Raw genomic sequence first — 20,621 nt, forward strand, 5'->3', positions numbered from 1 at the left:
GCCATTTACGAAAAGAAGAGGAAGAGAAAGAGAGGTGAACAACGAAGATAGTTGAAATAAGTTGAACCGTGTCTCCGTGGTCGAGCGCGTTCGTCTGCTCGAAACATCCGAGTACGAAAACGTTACGTTAAGTTCGTCGTAAATTGAGTTACGTCTCGTCGTGTCTGTCATACGGTTCGAACGTTGCATCGGGTACTCTTGTGTGTGTATGTGTGTGTCAATGATTCGTTATTAACGGTGCAGTTTCATCTGATACATCACAAGATAAATTATGATGGTCTGATCGCAGTTTCAACATGACTGTGGATTTCGCCGATTACTTTTGGGTGAGTGTCTTTTTACTTAAGAATGTCTTAGAATGTCATCCTCGTTGAATTTAGGTTATGTATGGAGAAACTCCCGTCCTCTCATATACCTCTTCTACGAGCATCGACTCTCGACCAGCCTCTCTCATGACCATCTACGTCATGTCACAGCAACATTCTATATTTTTGTTTTAAATAAATTAATACGTTTCTCTCAATGAAATCTTTCCCTATGTCTTTCTTCCTCTTTAGTATGGTCGTTTTCACTCGTCTCTTTCTTCATTTTACGCGGCACGCTTGTCTTTTCTCCTTTTTGCTAATTGCAAGGTTACGCGTTCACCACTGTCATCTCGTTTTCGTATCTTCTTCACAACCCACGTAGAGAAGCACAGAGTACGAAAGAATGCGCATTCAATTGCACGTTGACATGTGTATTGCGTTTTTTGCAAGTGTTTATAACTCAACTGCAGAAAGGAATTTAATTGTTGACTTTGTCAAAGAAATCTTTTTTTCCTTTTGTTCATGAATTGTATTCTGGATTTTACTATAAACTTTGATTAAATCTATTTAAATTTTTTATTTTACGATGCAATTAATTTTGTTAAGAACAGTCCTTATGAATTTCTGTATTAAATATAAAATTATTATAATGCTTTTAATTCTTTTTTCTCAAAAATGTGACATTATTCTTTCTGGCAGAAGCACAGAATAGATAAGATAGCTACTACTTCCTTTTGCTTCCCTAAAATTCATATCTATTAAAGATTATTACGAGCAGGATGATACAATGTTTATTTTAAATTTGTAGTTAAATAAATTTCTATCAGTCAATTGTTTTATTGCAGTATTAATAATAATTTCCACAATAATAGTAATAAAAACCTATGTAATACATTATATACTGTTAGTTTTACTTGTAACTATATCATATTTAATTTTATTATATTCTTCGTTAACAAAGACTATAATAAAAATTAAAATATGGATCCTAAGTGGCTAGTAATATGTACAATAGAATGACAAGAGTAATAATATGTAATGACAGCTTATTGTGTCGATGTCACTCAAGAGTTCTACTCTACGTGAGTTTGCAGTATGATCGGAGTTTAAGTGTTAAGTGGCTAAGTGGTCTTAAGTATAGTTTTAGTATATCTCTTTCAGTCATGTTATTCTAATTGTAAATGGAATCTTTCTTTAACTTTAACTTTAAAATTATGGTACATCTAATTGTTAAAAATGTTGCTTACATATTTATAAATAAATATTATAAATTAAAAATGAAAATTATGAAATATGGAACTTAATAGACGTAAAGATAAATTTTTATGATTCAAGGGCGAAAAGAATAATGGATTTGACGTGTTATATCATAACATGAAGCATGGTGTAGTTGCAAGCAAGGAGTTGGCTGATTTTTTAAAAGAACGCTCAGCCATAGAAGAAAACAATTATAAGCTCCTGAGTAAAGTAGCCAAACAAGCTGGCAATAGTAGTAGTACACAAGGAACATTTGCACCTGTTTGGGCTGCTTTGAGAGGTGCTGCAGAAAAACTTGCTGGCTTACACTTGCAGATGGCCCAAAGGGTCACTGAACTGATAAAAGATGTATCAAAATATGCAGATGAATTACATAAAAAACACAAGGCTGTATGTAATACTTTTTTTATCTTCATACCTAGACATAAGTAAAACTTTAAAATTCATTTCTTCTACACTTACTTATACAGTACATATATTGGGTTGATATAAACAAAAATTTATAATAACTTGTATTTTAATAGAATGTATGGTATAGATATTTTTTATTTGTTGTATTTGTTGCAAGTGTTTATCATATTTGTATTATGAATCATTTTGTATATTTTATACTTTATACCTTATCAGTATCCGCCCACAGTCAGGTCACTAGGTTCTCTCAGACAGTAGTGTCTGTGAAAATATAAAGATAATTTGTTATCAAGCCAAAATGACAAGTAACGATTTGAAATAACAAATTAATTAATTAATTAATTAATGTTTAATGTAATTTTGTGACTGATTATAAATTTCAATTGCAACAACTCAATATTAAAAAATATAAAATTAGGTAAAAGAAGAAGAATCATCCACCTTGGAAGTTGTACAAAGTATCCAAAGTATTACTGTAACTTTACATAAGGCTAAAGATATGCGTATGCAAAAGGGTCTTGAACTGGAAAAATTGAGAAAGGACAATGCCAGTCAAAAGGAATTAGAAAAAGCAGAAATCAAATTTAAGAAGGCCCAGGATGATTATAAGACCTTGGTTGATAAATATATGGTCATAAGAAACGATTTTCAGACCAAAATGACTCAAGCATGCAGGGTACTTATCTAAATTGTTTCTTTTATAGTATAATTTCTCAAACAATGAAAATATAAATCAAGAAATTTATTGTTTTTTTTATGTTTTTTTTAAATGTTTTTTTCCCTAAGCGGTTCCAAGATGTGGAGGAGACACATTTAAAACATATGAAGGAGTTTTTAAATATCTATGCAGATGTTTTACAATCAAATCATGAACAAGTTGGCCAAGTTCATATTGACTTCAAACGCCAGTGTCTGGATATGACAGTGGACAAATTATTAGAACAGTTTGTTCAAAGCAAATATACAGGTTTTGAGAAACCAGGTAAAGACTTTTGTAACATATAGCTTGGAATTCAGTATATTTCATATAATTTCCTTATAAATTAGGTATGATTGAATATGAAGAAGTCATGACAGGTTTAGGAGAAATAACCAGTCATTCTCAGTTGGAAAGCAATGTTGAGACACCTAAGGAAACATCAAAAGGAGCCAATGGAGAAACAGGCGTTGCTGGTAACACTCACAGTTCAAAAAAAGATCAGGGATTAAAGGGGGAGGGTTGTCAGGTGGATGAGGAAAAGGGTAGGGTACAAGAAAAAGAAAAAGAGAAAGAAAAAGAAAATGAAAGACTGAATGAAAGGGATAGAGAACTGTCACATGCACAAGCCACCAAGGCTTCCCGCCGTACTACCTCGCTACTCAACCTGTTCATGTCCAACTCCCAGGGTAGGTTTTAAAAATTGAACAGAATTTACCAAATTTCAGTTGTTTTTAATTGCAATAGTTCTGATCTACCTTGACATAATCAAGACTTTTTTTTTTTTTTTAAATTTATAAATATTAACGGGATGAAAATATTTAAAATGACTTACAAAAATACTAGAATATACAAAGTTATTAAAGTGTCTTTTTTGTTTTTTTTTTATTTTATTTTATTTTATTTTTTTTTAAGTGTTTCTTAAATTAGTATATATTATGTCTTGGTAGATATGTTTTGCAGTTTTTTTTTTTTATCACATCAGTACCATTTTATTATTCACATATATACACTTATCCAACTTATTTTTAGCACTCAATCACAGATTTATTAATCTAGGCATATGCGAAACAGTTTTATTGACTATGCTTATGTGGTTGTGTTACAATGCTTGTGCGTTACAATCTAACAATAGGTGGAGGATGACATTAGAAATTATTATGTATTCCAGGGGGTTTATATGTTTATACCTTTCATGTTAGTTTGAATGATACTTTTCAATAATGAAAGGAACATAGAGTGTCATATCAGAAGTAAAGGTGTACTAGCTACTTTCTTCTTGTTTTTTTATTGTTGTTTTTGTTACGAGGGTGTTAAACCTTGTTCAATGCAGATTTAAATGTTGTTATAAAGCAGTTAACATCCCTCTGGAGTGCTCTTTATGCCACTGAAAGTGCAAATTGTAATGAAATTTTTGATAGATATAAGTGATATATGAAATAGCAAGATGAAGAAAAAAGGGCCACTGGAGGTACATATTATTCAAAGATATAAGCAATGAGTGTTGTTTCAGACAAACAGAAGCAAGCAGGGTCTGGTTCGGCACCTGCAACTCCTCAGGGGAACAACCTGCCTCCTGCTGTTCCACCTCCCAGCATCTCCAGGAACCCTCTCAGAGGATCTAAATGTAACTGCTTACATTGTGATTACCTGTACCCTGACCATATCCATTACATGCATTTTAGAATAACTTTTAGACGATCGGTTACGTGATACTATTACACACGCGCGCTTGCGCGCGCGCGTACGCATACACACAAAGAATTTTTTTCTTTTATAGCGTTGCTTTCTCTGGTAGTTAGTTGAAAATGATTGAGGTGAAGGTATATCATTAGAAAACTTTTACAGCTTTCTATAACATTCTTTCAAATTATAAAAAAATAATAGGACTGGCATTTGTTAAAATTGGCAAACCATTTATAAACTTTAATCGAACAAATGTCTATTCTTAGTAGTTATATTTCAGTGGTGATCCTTTCAAGATACAAAGACAATTGCATTTAAAATTTCCAACATTTTCCATTATCTCATACCTTTACATAGGAAATATTTTAATACGATTTCGAACGACTTCTTCTAAATTGATCGCTCCTTCTATACACCTTTATCTTTGTCTTGCTCTATTGGTTGTTCTCAATCTATGGTATTTGGTGATAATTTCATTACCGTACTTTTTTCGATACATCTTTTACGGGTATGCAGGATACATGGTTAAATAAATATGTGGTGACTTACAGTGGTAACGTGTATTATGGTTCCTCCACTCTGCACTTTTTTAGATCAGCAATGTACGTATACTAACACTGTTTAAGCACATAAAATTAATGTTACAGTAACATTGATTTATCCTTAGCTTTTGAAGCACATTTAAAATATTTCTTCGCTTTAACACACATTAAATTCCACTAGGGCTATCTTAAAGTACATAACAGAGACATTCCATTAGAGGGAAGAAATATTTTTTCATTCATGTTTGACTAACACAAAAACAAGCTTGCTTAGAACAATAGGCTTCACCTTTAGAATAATATGGTAAATTAACAGGATACAACTTAACATTTTTCACAAAATGTAACTTATAAATTGTTTTTCTAACAATATTTTATGTAAATTCGTACCAAGGGTTTCTTCTGTCGACACGACACATTGTAAAATCTTACATATGTATATCTCTTTCTTTATATTATAACAAATATAAAAGAAAAAGACATTATCGATTCAGTTCGATATTAGCTTTAAGAAAAAATAAAATTGCATTTTAGAAAGTTTCTAAAATTTAAACGTATAATTAGCATTTCACCATGCACCTTAATAATAATATGTAAAGTTGTGAAATAATTTTTGAAACTTTCTGTTTTGATCTCACAACATATGTGTATAATATTAATTAAACGAAGGGAGTTGGACTTGGATAATGTTGAAATACGAATGTGGGGTTGACTACTGACGGGGCCTAAGGTGAGCCATTTTTTTACCAGTATATCTACTGCATGGCTCACTTGTATTTATTTTCCAAGTGCAGATATCTTTCGTGATATAGCGTAATGTGATTCTGCAAGCAACCCCCTTTTTTTTTTTTAATTTACATTAGTTGCATCGTTCTTATAAAAGGTAGTTAATACTTGAAAATCTTCCCGTTATATCACGGTATCTATTTTTTTCTCTCCAATTTTATTTTATTTCTTTTTTAATTGTTAATTGAATGTAACATCGTACTTAAGATAATCAGTCCGTTCAAAGTTCGCAGATCACGAACTCTGTAAATTTTCGTGTAATACCTCGTTTACGAACTCTCACGTTATTCGTATATAGATGTAATACATATACTTTTGCATGTCGATAGTTAATAATATCCTTGCTTGCAGAACATGTGTACACCGTATGCTCTACGATTCTCTATTAGAAATATGTATAGATGAAGAAATTGAAATTATAGGTGACGTGTAATTGTTAGAAAAACAATTTAAAGGAAGAGACCTCGACCTTTGCAGATCTATATAGGATTTTTGATGGTGATGGTGTATGGGTTTTCTTATATCTTTGCTCATGTAACGTGCTATACCTTTTTATTATTTCTATTTTCTACCCCCTTCCCTTATCTATCGTTGTGTCTGATTATTAACGCAATCGTTAGAAAAATCATATTAGCATTTTGTTTCCCAGAAAATGCTGATATATATTTCTAGGAACTCAGACTCGTTTTAAGTTTGAACCAGTTAATTAGGTGATGCGTGAAAAGTCAAGCATGTAAAAAAAAAATGAAATTCATATCAGCATAATTAGAGGGAATGACTTAAATAGAAAGCTCATAAAGAATGCATCTGCTACTTGTTGATTCGTTGACGAATTTTCTTTTTCCCCCCATTTATCGTAGATCTTATTTGATCACGTTGCGCTATGCCTTAAACACTTGGAAAGTAAATTGAATTTCCATTTTCCATTGAACCACAGGTTCATATTAATTTTATTCAGATCAGAATTTCATTAACTTTTTAGTAGATGATACGTTGATATTAAAAAACGTAATTTCTTTCTGCTTCTTAGTCCTTAGTTTTAATAGTCACTTTATTTTACTCTTGTATATCGTAAGAGTACATTACTATAAAACTGATAAAAATTATTTCTCTCGTAAATAAATCATTTTATGTAACGAAACATTTATTTCTGAAAAAAATTCAATAACATTACGGTTAATTGATTTCTTTCATTCCTACGAGAAAGATAATTTTTATCATGTTAAATTAAGTAAATGATTATTTATTATAAACAATCTATAAATCGACCGTTCAGATTTACTAATGAAAATTTAAGAATCGCTTTGTTTTCTACATATCGTGTGTCCACAACCAACAGGGTTTCTTCGAAGCAGAAGAGAAAAAAGAAAGGAAAAGAAAGCGAAAAAGAAGAAGGATGTTGTGGAAACCAGCAGCAACAAAGAAGAAAAGTCTGACCTGTCAGTATATGCATCTTCAGCAGATCTAGTGCACCAAAGATCAGTTTCATGATCAAGAGCCCATCAAAGTATTTCTATCAAAATTTCATATCAATGCTGTTTAAAAGAAAAGAAAAGAAAAGAAAAGAAAGCAGAAAAAGTTTGCACAAAAAAGACTTGGTCACGAAATTGATCTTAAACACATATCAAGTTTTCTTTTTCAATGTTCATTATTATTATTATTATTATTAAAGCACATTTTAAATCGTAATAAAGTAATTGAGTGTGTATAGTTTTTACGGTAGAAGAAACTTTAACGTGTATAATTGCACTGGGCCTGCTGGAAGCATCGACGATATACCCAATTGAATCATGTTAATTCTATATGATAGGGAGGATAAGGAGGACAGTAGAAAGTCTGAGACGCCGACACCGGAAGTAGACGAAGATGGTTTCTGTATTAGGCCGAAATCAGAACCGTGGGAGAATGAGAAAGGATTTTATTCTAGCTCAGACACCGATTCCGAGGATGAAAGGGAAAGGAAGATCAGGGTGGAAATCAAGCCGCTGAGCAACGGTGGAGCACCCATGAGTGCTAGCGTGGACGAATTAAGGGCGACGGTGGAGAATTTATCGTTATCACCTGCACCAACGGTACATTTCATCATTTATTTCGTGAAATTCTAATCAGATTTACTACCGTGTTACGCAACAATCTAACATTTCTGTTCCAACAGGGACGCAGAGGATCGAATACCGATTCAGATCATCACATGAAAAGGTCTCAGTCAGTGTCACAGCAATTAGGAGGTAAGCCAAGCTCGGATTTACTTGGCCTAAACTTGTTCAATCCCAGCAGTACACCATCGAGCGCCTCAACGCCGACTGGTAGTCATCCGTACGCGCCATTGCAAAGTCCTCCGCCACTATCTTTGTCACCGACGCCTCAGCCACAGCCGCCACAATCCGCACCACCTACGCACCCTCACTCGCGATTCCCTGGTGAGTTAACGCAGTCCCAGGCGATTCAACTTTCAGCTCATCAGGACTCTTTTCTTTTTTTTTTTTTTTTTTGTCTATTGTCAGAATATAACGAATGTCGTTCTTTTAGATGGAGACTTATTCTCAGAAGTAGGAGACATCACTCCAGCCTTGCCACCTAAACAATCCGCATCTTCCACTCCGACAGGATCAATTATCATTCCTAGACCTCCGTCCCGACGAGGAGAAGGTCCCTCACCGAGGGGTAGAATGTCACCAGCGACGATATCGAGGGCAGATAGCGTGGCTAGTTTAGAATTTCGTACAGCTGGCGTGGGTGTAGGCTCTTCTAGGGGCCCTTCACCGCTCACCATAGGACTAGCAGATACCATTCCCTTGGCAGTCGCGTTCCACGAGATAGTACACTCTTATTTCCGAGGTACCGATGAAACGCGATGCCAGGTGAAGCTTAGCGGTGACATGATGCTCTCTTTCCCTGCTGGTATCGTCGCTGTACTAACGAATAACCCGAGCCCTGCAAAGCTAACGTTTCGCGTGAGAAACAGTAACAGATTAGAGAAATTATTTCCTAATAATCAACTGGTCAGCATGTAAGTGTAATGTTGTTTAACGATATACGCGACTTTGAATACCTTTTATTAAAAGTTATGTTCTCTTGTAGGGACGTTACGCAAACAACCGTCGACAGTACAATTTTTGAATTCAACATGAGTGCCTTAACTACACTGTTACGCAAACAGGCCGAACAAAATCCCTCGGCTTCTTATTTTAATGTCGACATACTGAAATATCAGATCAAGTGCAAGGAAGGCGCGGGCTCTTGTCCGTTTCAGTTGGTAGCCTATTGGAAATGCGAAACGACGCACACCGACCTTAAGGTACTCTACTTATGATAATCTTAATTTGATAATGTTATCGAATAACCGAGTGGTTTGTTTTTCTTAGATCGATTATAAATACAATAGTCGTGCTATGGCTTCTCCGAGTCCACTGCTAAACCTTCACATAGCCGCGCCTATAGACGGAGGTTTCAAGTCATTGAACAGCAAACCTCAAGCTCAATGGTTACCAGATACGAATCGGGTATTGTGGAAGTTTACCGAATTGTCACAGCATAGCGAAGGTAATGGTGTGGGCTCTTTAAAGGCACGCGTAGAACTTGGACACGGGCCAGGAAATCAAGGAACGATATGCACGCAATTCAATTGCGAAGGGACCACGTTATCTGGAGTTGAATTTGAGCTTCTAGGCCCAGGATATAGATTAAGTTTGGTAAAGCGTAGATTTGTATCTGGTAAGTGTTATATTTTTCATCCTATCTCCTCTATTGTGTTCGGTTACCTTTTATCAGCAAGCAGTACCGATTCAACGATGTTCCAATCGAGCGATTGTACTGATTCAAAAACGTAAATATGTATCTGTAAAACATTACTTTCAGGAAAATATATATGCGATGGAGATTCCGATTCACGGAGTAGATACGCTGCTCCGCCATCCAACGTGGATTGACGACTTCCAGATTGGGCATGTCTATGGGAGAGCCTGCCCATTTAATATTGGTATTTGCTTGTTTATTCACTGCCCATAATACGACTAAATGTCCGTTCGAAATCGAAATTGTCGCGGAGGGGAAACCTGTTGGACACCAAAGAACATGTGCAACACAAACTAACTAAGAAGGTTGTCAAACTAGACAAATAATCATTTCTATGTACAAAGAGCGCAATTTTTGGGTGGTTTTAAAGTAGCAGGATGTAAAAGTTCGTTCATTTTGTAAAGTCAAAAGAATCTTGCGTATCGTAAAACACGAGAGATATTTGTTACATAGGCGAATGGTAGGACACGCGTTACGCGGTCCAAGTAGAAAAGAACTGGGAATAGAAACGTTGAAAATAATAGTTGGACTACGTAAGTCACTCGCTACCTGATGAATGACGTTCTATATATGTTTTATAACTTGTATATTTTTAAATTTTCTATATATCTTCGATTATATTGTACTATGTTTAGTAAAGTTTCTATGATGCGTAACGAATTCAAATGTCGGAGGGCAGCATTCACCCGTTTTTCGCATAAAAAACCTTTGGTGTCCAGCATATTTTTCACCACGATATTCTCGCCATATTATATTGTGTCTATATATAATCAAAATACGTTTACGACATATTTCTTTTTTTACGTAAAAGCTCTCCAAAAGGTCATCAAACAGTACAACAAGTCTTAATCTATTGTTATACTTTGCGTTACTTTAATATAGTTATTATATCGCTATATCGTATCGTTAAGGTTTTGAGAGAGAAAAGGAAATGTAAAGTTCATATATAAATGCCAACTATAATCCGTCCAACGAGACGGGTCAGGATATGTTTTTCAAATTCACGCGCTCGATGCAGTGCCGAATCAGAGATGGGATATGGGATGAGTTTTCTCGCGCATGCGCGGCGACTTTAGCATCAGTATAGTACAAGTTTCAATAAAATGGAGTACCTTAATCACCGTGCATAATTTTGCAAAAATTGTTATGATCTGATTGTGAAAAATGAATGTATAACATATATATATATACATACATAATTCACACTTTTCCTTTTTTCAGGGGTATAGGAAAGGGACGAGTACTAAAATAATTGTAAACAAAACTGACTAGTAGTGACTAGGGCCTCGTCCGTGGTTGCGCCACCACATAGATACGTCCCTGCAAAACTCGCGCATGCGCGGGAAAACCCGTCCAGTGACGCTCCTCACTTGTTTTCGGTTCTTTAAACGTTTCGGTCGAGTTTTGTGCACCGTGAGCCGGGCCTGCATCAAGCACGTGAATTTCTACTCATTTACTGTCTCATCTCGTTGGATGGAGTATAGTTATGTAGGTATACATTACGCATTTACATTTTGCGCGAGGAGTTGATCGTATTTCCTTAAATTGTTTTTCCGTTTTTCGTTTTTTGTTTTTCGTATGCGCAACATTTGAATATACAACTGTAGTATACGTAAATGAGAAGATACTGCAAAATTGTATTCTTTTATAACTCGATCGTATAGTTCGACTCCTCTGAAACGAGAAGATAACGAAGGCGTAAGAAAAAAAAGATACGTTCGATAGTTTTCAATGTTTAACTCCATCAGAATTCGATGGTTAAAATAATTAATTTCTTTTCAAAACATTTAGCGATAAGATTTTAGCGTTTCAACGAAGGCGGTTTCATTTGACAAGTCTTTTAAAGTTTTTTTTTTTTTTTTTTAATTAGCGCGACGATCCTACGATCATAATAATCCAGTATTTCTTTTACATTTAATTTTTAGAGTAATTCGATCCGGTGACTTCTGTCAGTACACCGGTTTACGTTTAAACAAAAAGATAAATCTACTAACTGCAAGACGTTAAACAAGTCTTCTCACTCTTATACCAGTTGAATCGAATATTCTGTATCATTTAGTTTTCTTCTTTTCTTTTTTCTTTCAAGAGACGAATCTTAATTGTCTGACTTCTATTTTAATGGGCTTTTGTAAGATAACTTCAGTTATCTTAGACGGTAACTTATTTGTTATCGTCTTCCAAAGATTTGTTAAAATCAAAATTGGGCATCTGTACTTCTTCTCTTATTACCGTTTTTGGCTACAATTTTATGATACATTCAGAAGCAAATTTAGAGGGCAGGCCTTTTCGTTCGAAACATGTGCATACATACGTCTGAGGTGTGTGTATATGTATATGTGTATATAAAAAAAAAAACGAAGTAATAACTGTAAGAATAAGTCTGATAAATGAACTCGAATATATATATATATTATATATTATATATTATATATTATACATGTAGTCCAGCACACACGATGCTTCCTTTTGTGCATATTTATAATCCGTCCAACGGGACGAGTCAGGATATGTTTAAAAATTCAGCTCAGTTGTTTCCAGTTCTTCAAACGTTTCGGTCGAGGTTTGTAGTGTACTGTGAGCTGGGCCTGCTTAGAGCACATGAATTTCTATGCATTTATTATCTCGTCTCGTCTCGTCTCGTCTCGTTGGATGGAGTATAAATATCGACAACAAGTTGACAAATGCACCGTACATATTCGTGCATGGTTTGATACAAATAATCTGTTTATTTTCTTTTTTATTAATCTTATGAAAGCATCGTTTAAGTAATTATAACGTGACTTATGAATCACTTGTTTAGATTTTTATTTTAATTTAACGAGTTTAAAGGAAAGATCAGTATACTCAGAAATTAATTTTGTTTGTCCTTTGTCATATTTATCTATACACGAATATTTGCGGTACTTGTTGCCAGGTATTTGTTACCTGGCTCTAAAAGTGCATTATGCTTTGTAAGCTATACGAGGAGAAATTCGTAGAAAGAAAGTGCAAACTGCTGTATTCTCGGAGTCTAAATCATTATTTTTTCTTTTTGTTACCGGACGACAATACAAGACAAAAATTTTCTTTTTTTTTTTTTTTTTTCTATCGATCGTATCATAATATTTTTACAATTTTAAGGTAACACGTACGTTTTATGTATTTTATATTATTTCATTTTATTACGATCTTTGTACATTCGTACGAGAAAACAAAGCGAAGGTCTACGAAGAGCAATACAAAAACCATCTTTAGTAATGCAATGAAATTTTTGGTGACCACTCCATCTCGATATTATCGATCTTTGTTCATTCATTTACAACATTGATTAATCTTTGATTAAGATGCGCGAGGTAACGATTTAAAAAGAAATTAACACAAGAAAGAAAGAAAGAGCACACGAACTATTATTATGGAGTGGTTCCTGCAGAAGAAAATAATAATAATTGACTGAGCTCTCCTGTGATACGCAGATGTCACTATAATTTTCGTAATAAACGTTTGTAACGAAACATAATAATAATAATAATGTTAATGATCGCGTTCACTCTCTTCCCGACTGATCCTACGATGATCACGGCGTTCAAAGTGGCTCAACCACCGTGTTTTTATTCGTATAACATCGATCATGCGTGCGTGTTTTCGATTCCTATGCGTACAATTACATACGTGGACAATTTAGATTTTACAGCGATCCGCTTTTTACATATAATTGCAATAACGACGATAATCGTATTACTTGGAAAAAAAAAAAACAGACAGACAGACACACATAACACACATTAGAACATAAAAACATACAACGCACGAAGCATTATTTTTTGTGTGTCATTTCGAGCAAAATTCAACGCGATATATAATAAAAAGGCAATCGTGTGTACAGGGCTTGAGATTTCACGCCGTTAAAATACGTGAAACTGCAAGGATTGCAATGCAATTGCGTATGTAACTCTTATACATAGTATAAATACGAACAAACAAGAAATAAATTAAATACGATTACACGTGTTACATGATACATAGAATGGTTATGTAAACCTGTTGACATGTAATGTCTATGTTCTAATAAAGATTAGGATATTTTATATAAATAAACCGTTAGTTGCCGCGACTACTTGACATCCTGTTTTGTATTTTACGTCAAGCTAATAGAATATGTTGACACGTTTCGTACAGTTTTATGGAAACGATATGAAAAGAATATTGTACTAAGTACAGGAATCTTGAATCTACTTCTTCAGGTCCCTCAGAATTGATAATGATCCAGTCATCGACTGATAAAATATATTACTCTGGAACTTTTAGTAAAATACTATTCACTCCCTTTATGGAGAACTCTTTAGAAAGTGTCTCAACAACTCGTCATTGTTGACACATTGAACGAGTATATCTTCGTACCTGAAAATTTGAGAAATATTGAAAATATTGGAAGATACTTTTAAGAATGTGAAGAAATATGCAATTACTTACTTCAAAGGCACTTGAACGTTCTTTTCTTTAAAAGGCCCAATGGATCTAACTCTTTCCAAGATAGCACGAGCCAAGACCCTCTCGTATTCGATATAGTTCTCATCCTGAGTGAACCATAAAGCCAAAGCACATCTCTTGCCTCGAAGAACACCGCGTACACCATGAAGATTCTCTCCACCAGCGGAGAAAGCCACCATACGTCCGCAACGAGGTGAAACAATATTGTCTGCGTCTCGACTGATTTGATCTGTCGCGAAGAAGAACTCGCCACCCTGAAAGTCATCGTTCAAGTACAAAATCGCTGAGTGATCTCTCCAGACATAGGCTGGGCTCTCCTGGACACAAGTATTTTTCTCTATCAGAAGACAGTTATCCCCGTGAACTTTGTGACTCAAGTCATTTCTATCCATTGGCGAATCTAAAAATAAGAAACAAAGTTTATCACTACTGATATAAATACAAATGATGATTTTAGATCGATGAAAAGAGAAAAGGAGGACCGATTGAAACTGATTGTGAGAAGTGATGAGAAGAAATTGGCTGTTTTTTATTATTAGCTCTACTTTTGACTGGTCACCGTTACCCACGAGCCGTACCAAGTGAATCGGTGCAACGCGATTTCAGCTGCGAAAGGAACCGGAAGCACGTTGATGCATCAGATGAAAATTACCAGGTAGAGCCGTACGGCAGACCAAATGAGTGTAGGTGAAATACAGTTGTCGATCTAGTCCAAAATACCTTTCCACATGGTCACGTGCTTGTTCGCTTGTCTCGAGAAATATTTCCAACCATTCTGGTTCAATTTGTCCAAAGTATACCATCTAAAAAACGATTAATTAGCGTTAATCAGATATCATAATATTATCGCGTATAGTATAAAAAGAATGGTTTTCACACCAAGGCAGTTCTTCCAATAGTTATACCCTCGAACCGCTCATATTTTGAATGTGGACTCTTGTTCTCGCTGTATCCGTCTCCTTCCACAGCAGTCATCTACATAAAAGTTTCTTCTTTTAGAAAACTGTTTAACTAACTCTCGACTAGCTTCATAGCAACTACATACTCACCGAAGCAAATTTTATTAGAGATTTACACTCGGTGGAGTTAAGAAAACCATCAGCAACATAACGATTTTTTCCACCAAGTTCTTCCTCCTTTGCTATTATATATGCAACGTTCTTCACCCTAAGTTCCTTTGTATCGCTTATCTCGTGCCTTTCCTCTTGTATCTTGGAAAGATTGCTCGATAATTTCGCCTGGGTAAGCGACGAATGACCTGGAGGTGGATATAACGACGCTTCAGAGATCAATTTCTGAAAAAAAAAATATATATATATATATATAAAATATAAGTTGATATATAAACAAGTTTGACTTTGTTCAACAATGAAAGTTTGGCTATATATTGTAAATAAAAAATCGAACGATAGAACTAACGCCTACGTTCCTGCATAAGAAATGCGCGGATGCAATTCTGGTTGCGTTATGCAGGCGTTCTTAGACGCTTGGTAGCATTACATCTTACAAAACCGTTTAAATAAAAAAAAAGCACAGAATGATTATTTAACAGTTGGAAAATGTTGTGTTTCAGTATTTTATTAATTTTTTTTTTTTATATATATATATACAAAAAGTACAGAGAATTAAAAGTTTCTCTAAGAAATAAAAAAAAAATATATATAAGAGCTCGTCCGCTTCAAGCTCGATACCGCACCGACAGATTTATACGCATGTCGTCCTTGGAACAAAAATCAAACGGACAGAATAAGAAGAGACAGGATATCGTATCAGATGATCGACTTACAAACTTTATGTATCTTCTCTTTATATTTCATTGTTTACCTTTCCCAATTCCTTCTCTTTATTTTCGTTCTTTTCTTTCTTCTGCTGTTTCTTCTTCTTCATCTTGGAGAATTTCGCGTCGATAGCTGAAAATTCATCGGATATGTAACGCAGGAGGCTCAATTCGTATTCTTGTCTCTTCAAGTAGACTACAGCTTCCTGAAAGGGAATGCAATATGCTCTTACACTAGTATTTGGTGGAATTTTTAATTTTTATAAACGCGAATGATCACCTGTCTAGAAGTAAAATATTCATCCTTCACTTTTGGCTGAGACTTATAATATTCTTTATTTTGCAGCATCGTTTCGTCGGCCGGGTCGAACAGCAAGTAACTTTCAACCGCGGTGCACGCTGCCTTCAAGTTTCCCACTGCAGATAGACAGATCAGTGTTAATGGTTGTTTCGGTACAAGGTAATTTGACATACTGTACGTTGACATCATAGTAATTTAGAACAATGCTTTACAAGGCTTTTCAGTTCGTAAAATAAATGAGGCAGAAACTTTACAGCTTAGATAGGATTAATCAAATTAAGCCTCGTTCGAGGTATGAGTAAGAAACTTGCTCGGGAGTTTCATCTAATTAAAGTCAGATTGAATTTATCCTGAATAAGAACAAGGTCGTGGAATTTGTAAGATAATTACACCGGTACCATCGAGGCCTCGTTATCACTTGGTTTTAAACGAAGTTGGCGCGTGTCCGGTTTCTCTTTGTTGTTTGCGGGATTGTTAAAGTATGATAAAAATTTTCAGAAATAGTCATGTTACGTTTATTCGACAGGATGTACGATTATGATATCAATCCACCGGTTTGTTTGTATACGTTTCTATTCCTTGTTTCTTCATATATGTACACGTGTACTCACGTTTGTAATACGAGAACTGTAAATAGTTGTAGTGACTCTTCAGCATGTCCCTGTGGTAATTGCCATTGATGCTATTTAATACTTGGGAACAAACACGTTTGCATTTCAAGCAGTAGGCGAAATGATCTGAAATATAATAGAAAATAACGATTACTATTTTTATCAGACTAGTAAGATCCCTAGTTTACGTTTCTACTCACTAGCGATGGAGGACGTAAACTCTGGATGCCAGCCTTGGTCAAACGAACCCTCGCAATAAAATCTACATTCCTCCTCGGATTCTATATACGACTTCAACGACGTCTCAAAAAGACCCACCGCTTCTGCGTAGTATTCGTTTTCGTAAGCTGAAACTCCTTTGAAATAGATGCTGACATAAGGTGATGATTCTAGGTTTACCACGTTTTCCGACTGTACCCCTGGCAGTGTCAAATACCGCTTCAACGTTTCAATGCTCGCTTCGTGTTCTGGATGCCTTACCAGGAACGTGAAGAGCGCGTTGGCTGCATCTTGATAACGATTTTTCTGCAAGAATATTAATTTTCATTTTATCAAAAGACCGGTACAAAAATGTTTGCAGGAAAGAAAAGTGACACAAAGTTCTAGTTCATTTAACGCTCTAGATGATTAGAATTTACTGACATCATATTTCATGCAATCAGGAGGCCTCATTGTTTCAAGGGAAACTTTTATGGGTAAATCGTGACGCGTACAATTCGGTTCAGCATCGATACATAAACATGCAGATTACGTAGGCCAAGATTTTATGACCGAGCTGCTCGATTTGAACGTTAAACTCATTATTTACTAAAAAGTTGTCGGCGTGGGATTAGCAAAGCCACGATTGCGTAAGCGCCCTTATTAGAATTCGTCGGACACGCGTGGATGTTAAAAGAAGCGTTGGAATGCCAATAAACTTAAAACTAATAATCGTACGATGTCAAATAATAATAATTTTGAAATTTTTTAATTGTTAAATTTAATCAAGTAACAATTACCTGATAATAACAAATGTGCAGGTACTCGTATACATGATGATCAATTAATTTTTGTTCCGTGTCACGGGGTAACATCTTCAGCGCCTTCGCGCCGGCGATCTCCCGGTACTCTTGATTACACGTTAGAAGACACAAGGTTTCCCTCACCTTTTTCTCATAAAAATGGAGATCGTCGATATTTTCTGGGAAAATAGGAGCCGTCCCAGCAGCCTTAGCTCTACATTTCTCTCTACAATTCACTATCATACGCCTGTAAACCTTGTACCTGAAATAATCACCTCCCCATATTAATATCTACTCTATAGTATAGAGATTCAGAACGATGAGATCTCAAAGAGTATAAAAGAGAACGATAAAAGGTATCTCTTAATATTAAGCTCTTCTATCATTTATATCATTTATAAGACAAAAAAGATCACGCGTGAATTTTTTTTTCTTTTTTTTTCTTTTTTTCTTTAAACATAATGTACCCTTGCATGACCGCGTTGAAGTCATCGATGCAGCGAACCCAGTTTTCTTCGAGATAAGCTTGAACAGCATCCTTGAACAGCTCGTTCAGGGTCTTATTCTTCGCGGACCAATTCTTTTCCTCCGTCCCTAAATCCTCCACCTGCTCGTCGCCTGAGGTTACAGTGCTGAGAGTGTCGTTGTTGCAGGTGATCACGCCACAAAGAAACAAGAGTGTGACGAATCTGATCATGGTGGACGCTTAGCTGTCCCGATTCATACTGAGCTCCCTCAAGAAGAGCTAAAACTCTGCGAGATGCTGATCTCCACGCGAGGTACACGTAATCGCCGTCTCCCTACTCTTGCCTTCTCATTTCCTATCTCCAAGTGCGACTTCAGGGCCGTACGATGTTGACGGAGGATGTTCATTTGCTTTCAGGGATTAACTTAAGTATATAAGGATCGTTGCTCTGAAGTAGGAGAGGTCTTCTAGCTTTACTGAAAGTGTCAAATGTTTAGTGTTTCATTCGTAATTCTATGTCTTGTATTTAATTTAGTTGTACTGCATATTCTATTGCCAGGCCCACCTACTTACTTACGCCAATGACTTCAGGTACTCCTTGGCCTTTTTTGGGAGTTCTGCAATAGTATATTGTAGACTTTTCATAATTGAATACCGTGCTTCGCAGCACTTTCCTCCACTGTTCCTCTTCTGTTTCCCCAACACAGATTTTGCTCGCCCTATCTCTGACAAACGATACGCATTCAGCATTTACTCTTGGACTCTACCGTAAATGTATTCGACTATACATACATATTACATAGAAAAGAAAAGAGCAGACCTCCCTATAAGTTGTTGGTGGACAACAATAATTGATTACTCACCTTTACCCAATTTTCTAAATGTCACGGTTGGATGGACACAAATGGTGATCCTAAAAAACGTTACCCAAGTTTGTTGACCCCCTGGCTGCTCTGATTTTTATCTCTCTTCTACTTCCATCTCCTCTATCTGTTAGGGTATCAAAAAGGAGGTGTAAAATAATCACTGTCTCATCCTGTATAATAAGAAACGAAACTGTATTTCACGTGGAGAGTGTGTAATATAATTATCAAACGTTTGTCGAGTTTGTTAATAAACATTCTCATGGAGAACATCCATTCGCTTATCACAAAAAGAAGAGCAACAAAGTCCATCGAACGTTTTTAAAAAGAAGAGGAAACAGGAAAAAGTAGTTGAAATATCGATTGCAAAGCGTCGTTGCTTCCTCTGATCATCAATACGTATATATAATCGACGTTCCTTCATGAAGGAAACGAAACTGTCGAGCTTTCAACGATTCGAACATGGACAAAATTCATCGCTTCAGGATGATGAAACATTTTTAACGCTCGCACATCCAATGAAACAACTTTCAACGAATTAAAACTCAGCAACGAACTTGTTAATTCTCTACATCGATCACAACTTACGTAAACGTAACAAAACAATGCTCAACAAAGCGTTAATAATTAATTAATCAATCAATCAATCAATCAATCAGTTATCTTACAATCGGGTGCAACATAGATTTCTTTTTATTAAGAATAAGTGTATCTATCAATTTGCCTTTCATCTTGGAGAACCCCTACGCTTCCTTTTAACTCTTTGAAGGCTGAATTACAATTTAAATTCAATTTTTTATTTTTAAACTATCCCTTCAGATATTACTTTTCCAATATATGTATGTATATGAAAGCCTTTCTTGTAGTTTGCAGTTTAAAGTTTTAGGAAGCCTAAGTTGCACACGACTGAACATCATGAACGATGCGTACAATAAGCTAAGAAAATTTCTTTCTTACTCTCTTATGCTATAAAATTTGACGATTAGAATGAAACACATAATCGCAACTCACTCATTCCTGATAATTCATTCGACGATTGTACACGCGATACAATTCGACCCATGATTATTGCAGTAGCCTCCGAATGTATACTTCGTTCGGCCGAAGAACCGGAAGTTGCTCTGCCTGATGGTGCGTTGCTAATTGGCCTCACTTACGCGTCTACATGCGAAAAACAAAAGTAACAACGATCGTGACTCGTCTACTCTTTTAGCTACATGCTTCTTAGCTTCGTTATAATATTATACGCCTACTGTTGATTAATATGCGACCAATGAAATTCGGTGTTTGGTAGTTTCTTTCTCTTCCTTTCTCAAACACTTTGGATCGTATTCCTTTATTCTCTCTGTGAGAAACATTTATGGAGCTTTGCTTTTAAATTACTTTTTACGATATATTTCTTCCTTGCGTGTTCTGTCGCTTCACACGGTGAATATATTCGATTCTAAAAAAGGTTCAGGCTCGTTTCCTGGAACGTGATCACGGTCAAGCTGAGTTTCTTCAAGTTTTAACAAAGATATTAAATGTTAGTACGTTAACTGCTGGCATAGTAATACATTATCGTTCATGAGTATTTGGAATGAACTTTTTGAATAAGTGTAATTCTTACCGCAACTTATGAACGGTAGTGTACGCGTGTACGTTGTTCCTTGAATC

At 35.5% G+C, this 20,621-nt stretch overlaps 2 protein-coding genes across 9 annotated transcripts; one reads left to right on the forward strand and one right to left on the reverse strand.

Annotated features, from left to right (window-relative positions):
* Window positions 1-73: 73 nt before the first annotated feature.
* LOC117600928 (F-BAR domain only protein 2) lies at window positions 74-12,560 on the forward strand. 7 transcript variants are annotated; one of them, XM_034317009.2, is made up of 14 exons: window positions 74-326; window positions 1,641-1,952; window positions 2,392-2,649; window positions 2,760-2,955; window positions 3,021-3,359; window positions 4,184-4,297; window positions 7,024-7,123; window positions 7,495-7,756; window positions 7,840-7,889; window positions 7,962-8,104; window positions 8,214-8,694; window positions 8,766-8,982; window positions 9,050-9,398; window positions 9,543-12,560. In XM_034317009.2, the coding sequence occupies exons 1-14, from the start codon at window positions 297-299 to the stop codon at window positions 9,611-9,613; spliced, it is 2,922 nt and encodes a 973-aa protein (XP_034172900.1). In that variant the 5' UTR covers window positions 74-296; the 3' UTR covers window positions 9,614-12,560. The 7 variants fall into 7 exon arrangements, with proteins under 7 accessions (XP_034172900.1, XP_034172899.1, XP_034172898.1 ...); XM_034317008.2 differs by having other exon boundaries at window positions 7,024-7,114; window positions 7,840-8,104; XM_034317007.2 differs by having other exon boundaries at window positions 75-326; window positions 7,840-8,104.
* Window positions 11,025-20,616, reverse strand: LOC117600929 (prolyl 3-hydroxylase 2). 2 transcript variants are annotated; one of them, XM_034317013.2, is made up of 14 exons: window positions 19,977-20,616; window positions 18,966-19,092; window positions 18,676-18,827; window positions 18,104-18,578; window positions 17,634-17,898; window positions 16,836-17,160; window positions 16,636-16,761; window positions 16,004-16,140; window positions 15,771-15,929; window positions 14,996-15,241; window positions 14,826-14,921; window positions 14,599-14,749; window positions 13,929-14,346; window positions 11,025-13,856 (listed from the first exon to the last, which is right to left on the reverse strand). In XM_034317013.2, exons 4-14 carry the CDS (start codon window positions 18,331-18,333, stop codon window positions 13,784-13,786), a joined length of 2,226 nt encoding a protein of 741 aa, XP_034172904.2. In that variant the 5' UTR covers window positions 18,334-18,578; window positions 18,676-18,827; window positions 18,966-19,092; window positions 19,977-20,616; the 3' UTR covers window positions 11,025-13,783. The 2 variants fall into 2 exon arrangements, with proteins under 2 accessions (XP_034172904.2, XP_034172905.2); XM_034317014.2 differs by lacking the exon at window positions 11,025-13,856 and having other exon boundaries at window positions 14,205-14,346; window positions 14,525-14,749; window positions 19,977-20,610.
* Window positions 20,617-20,621: the final 5 nt, after the last annotated feature.

The sequence above is a fragment of the Osmia lignaria genome, chromosome 16, assembly GCF_051020975.1.
Source record: "Osmia lignaria lignaria isolate PbOS001 chromosome 16, iyOsmLign1, whole genome shotgun sequence".
NCBI classification, from domain to species: Eukaryota; Metazoa; Arthropoda; class Insecta; order Hymenoptera; family Megachilidae; genus Osmia; species Osmia lignaria.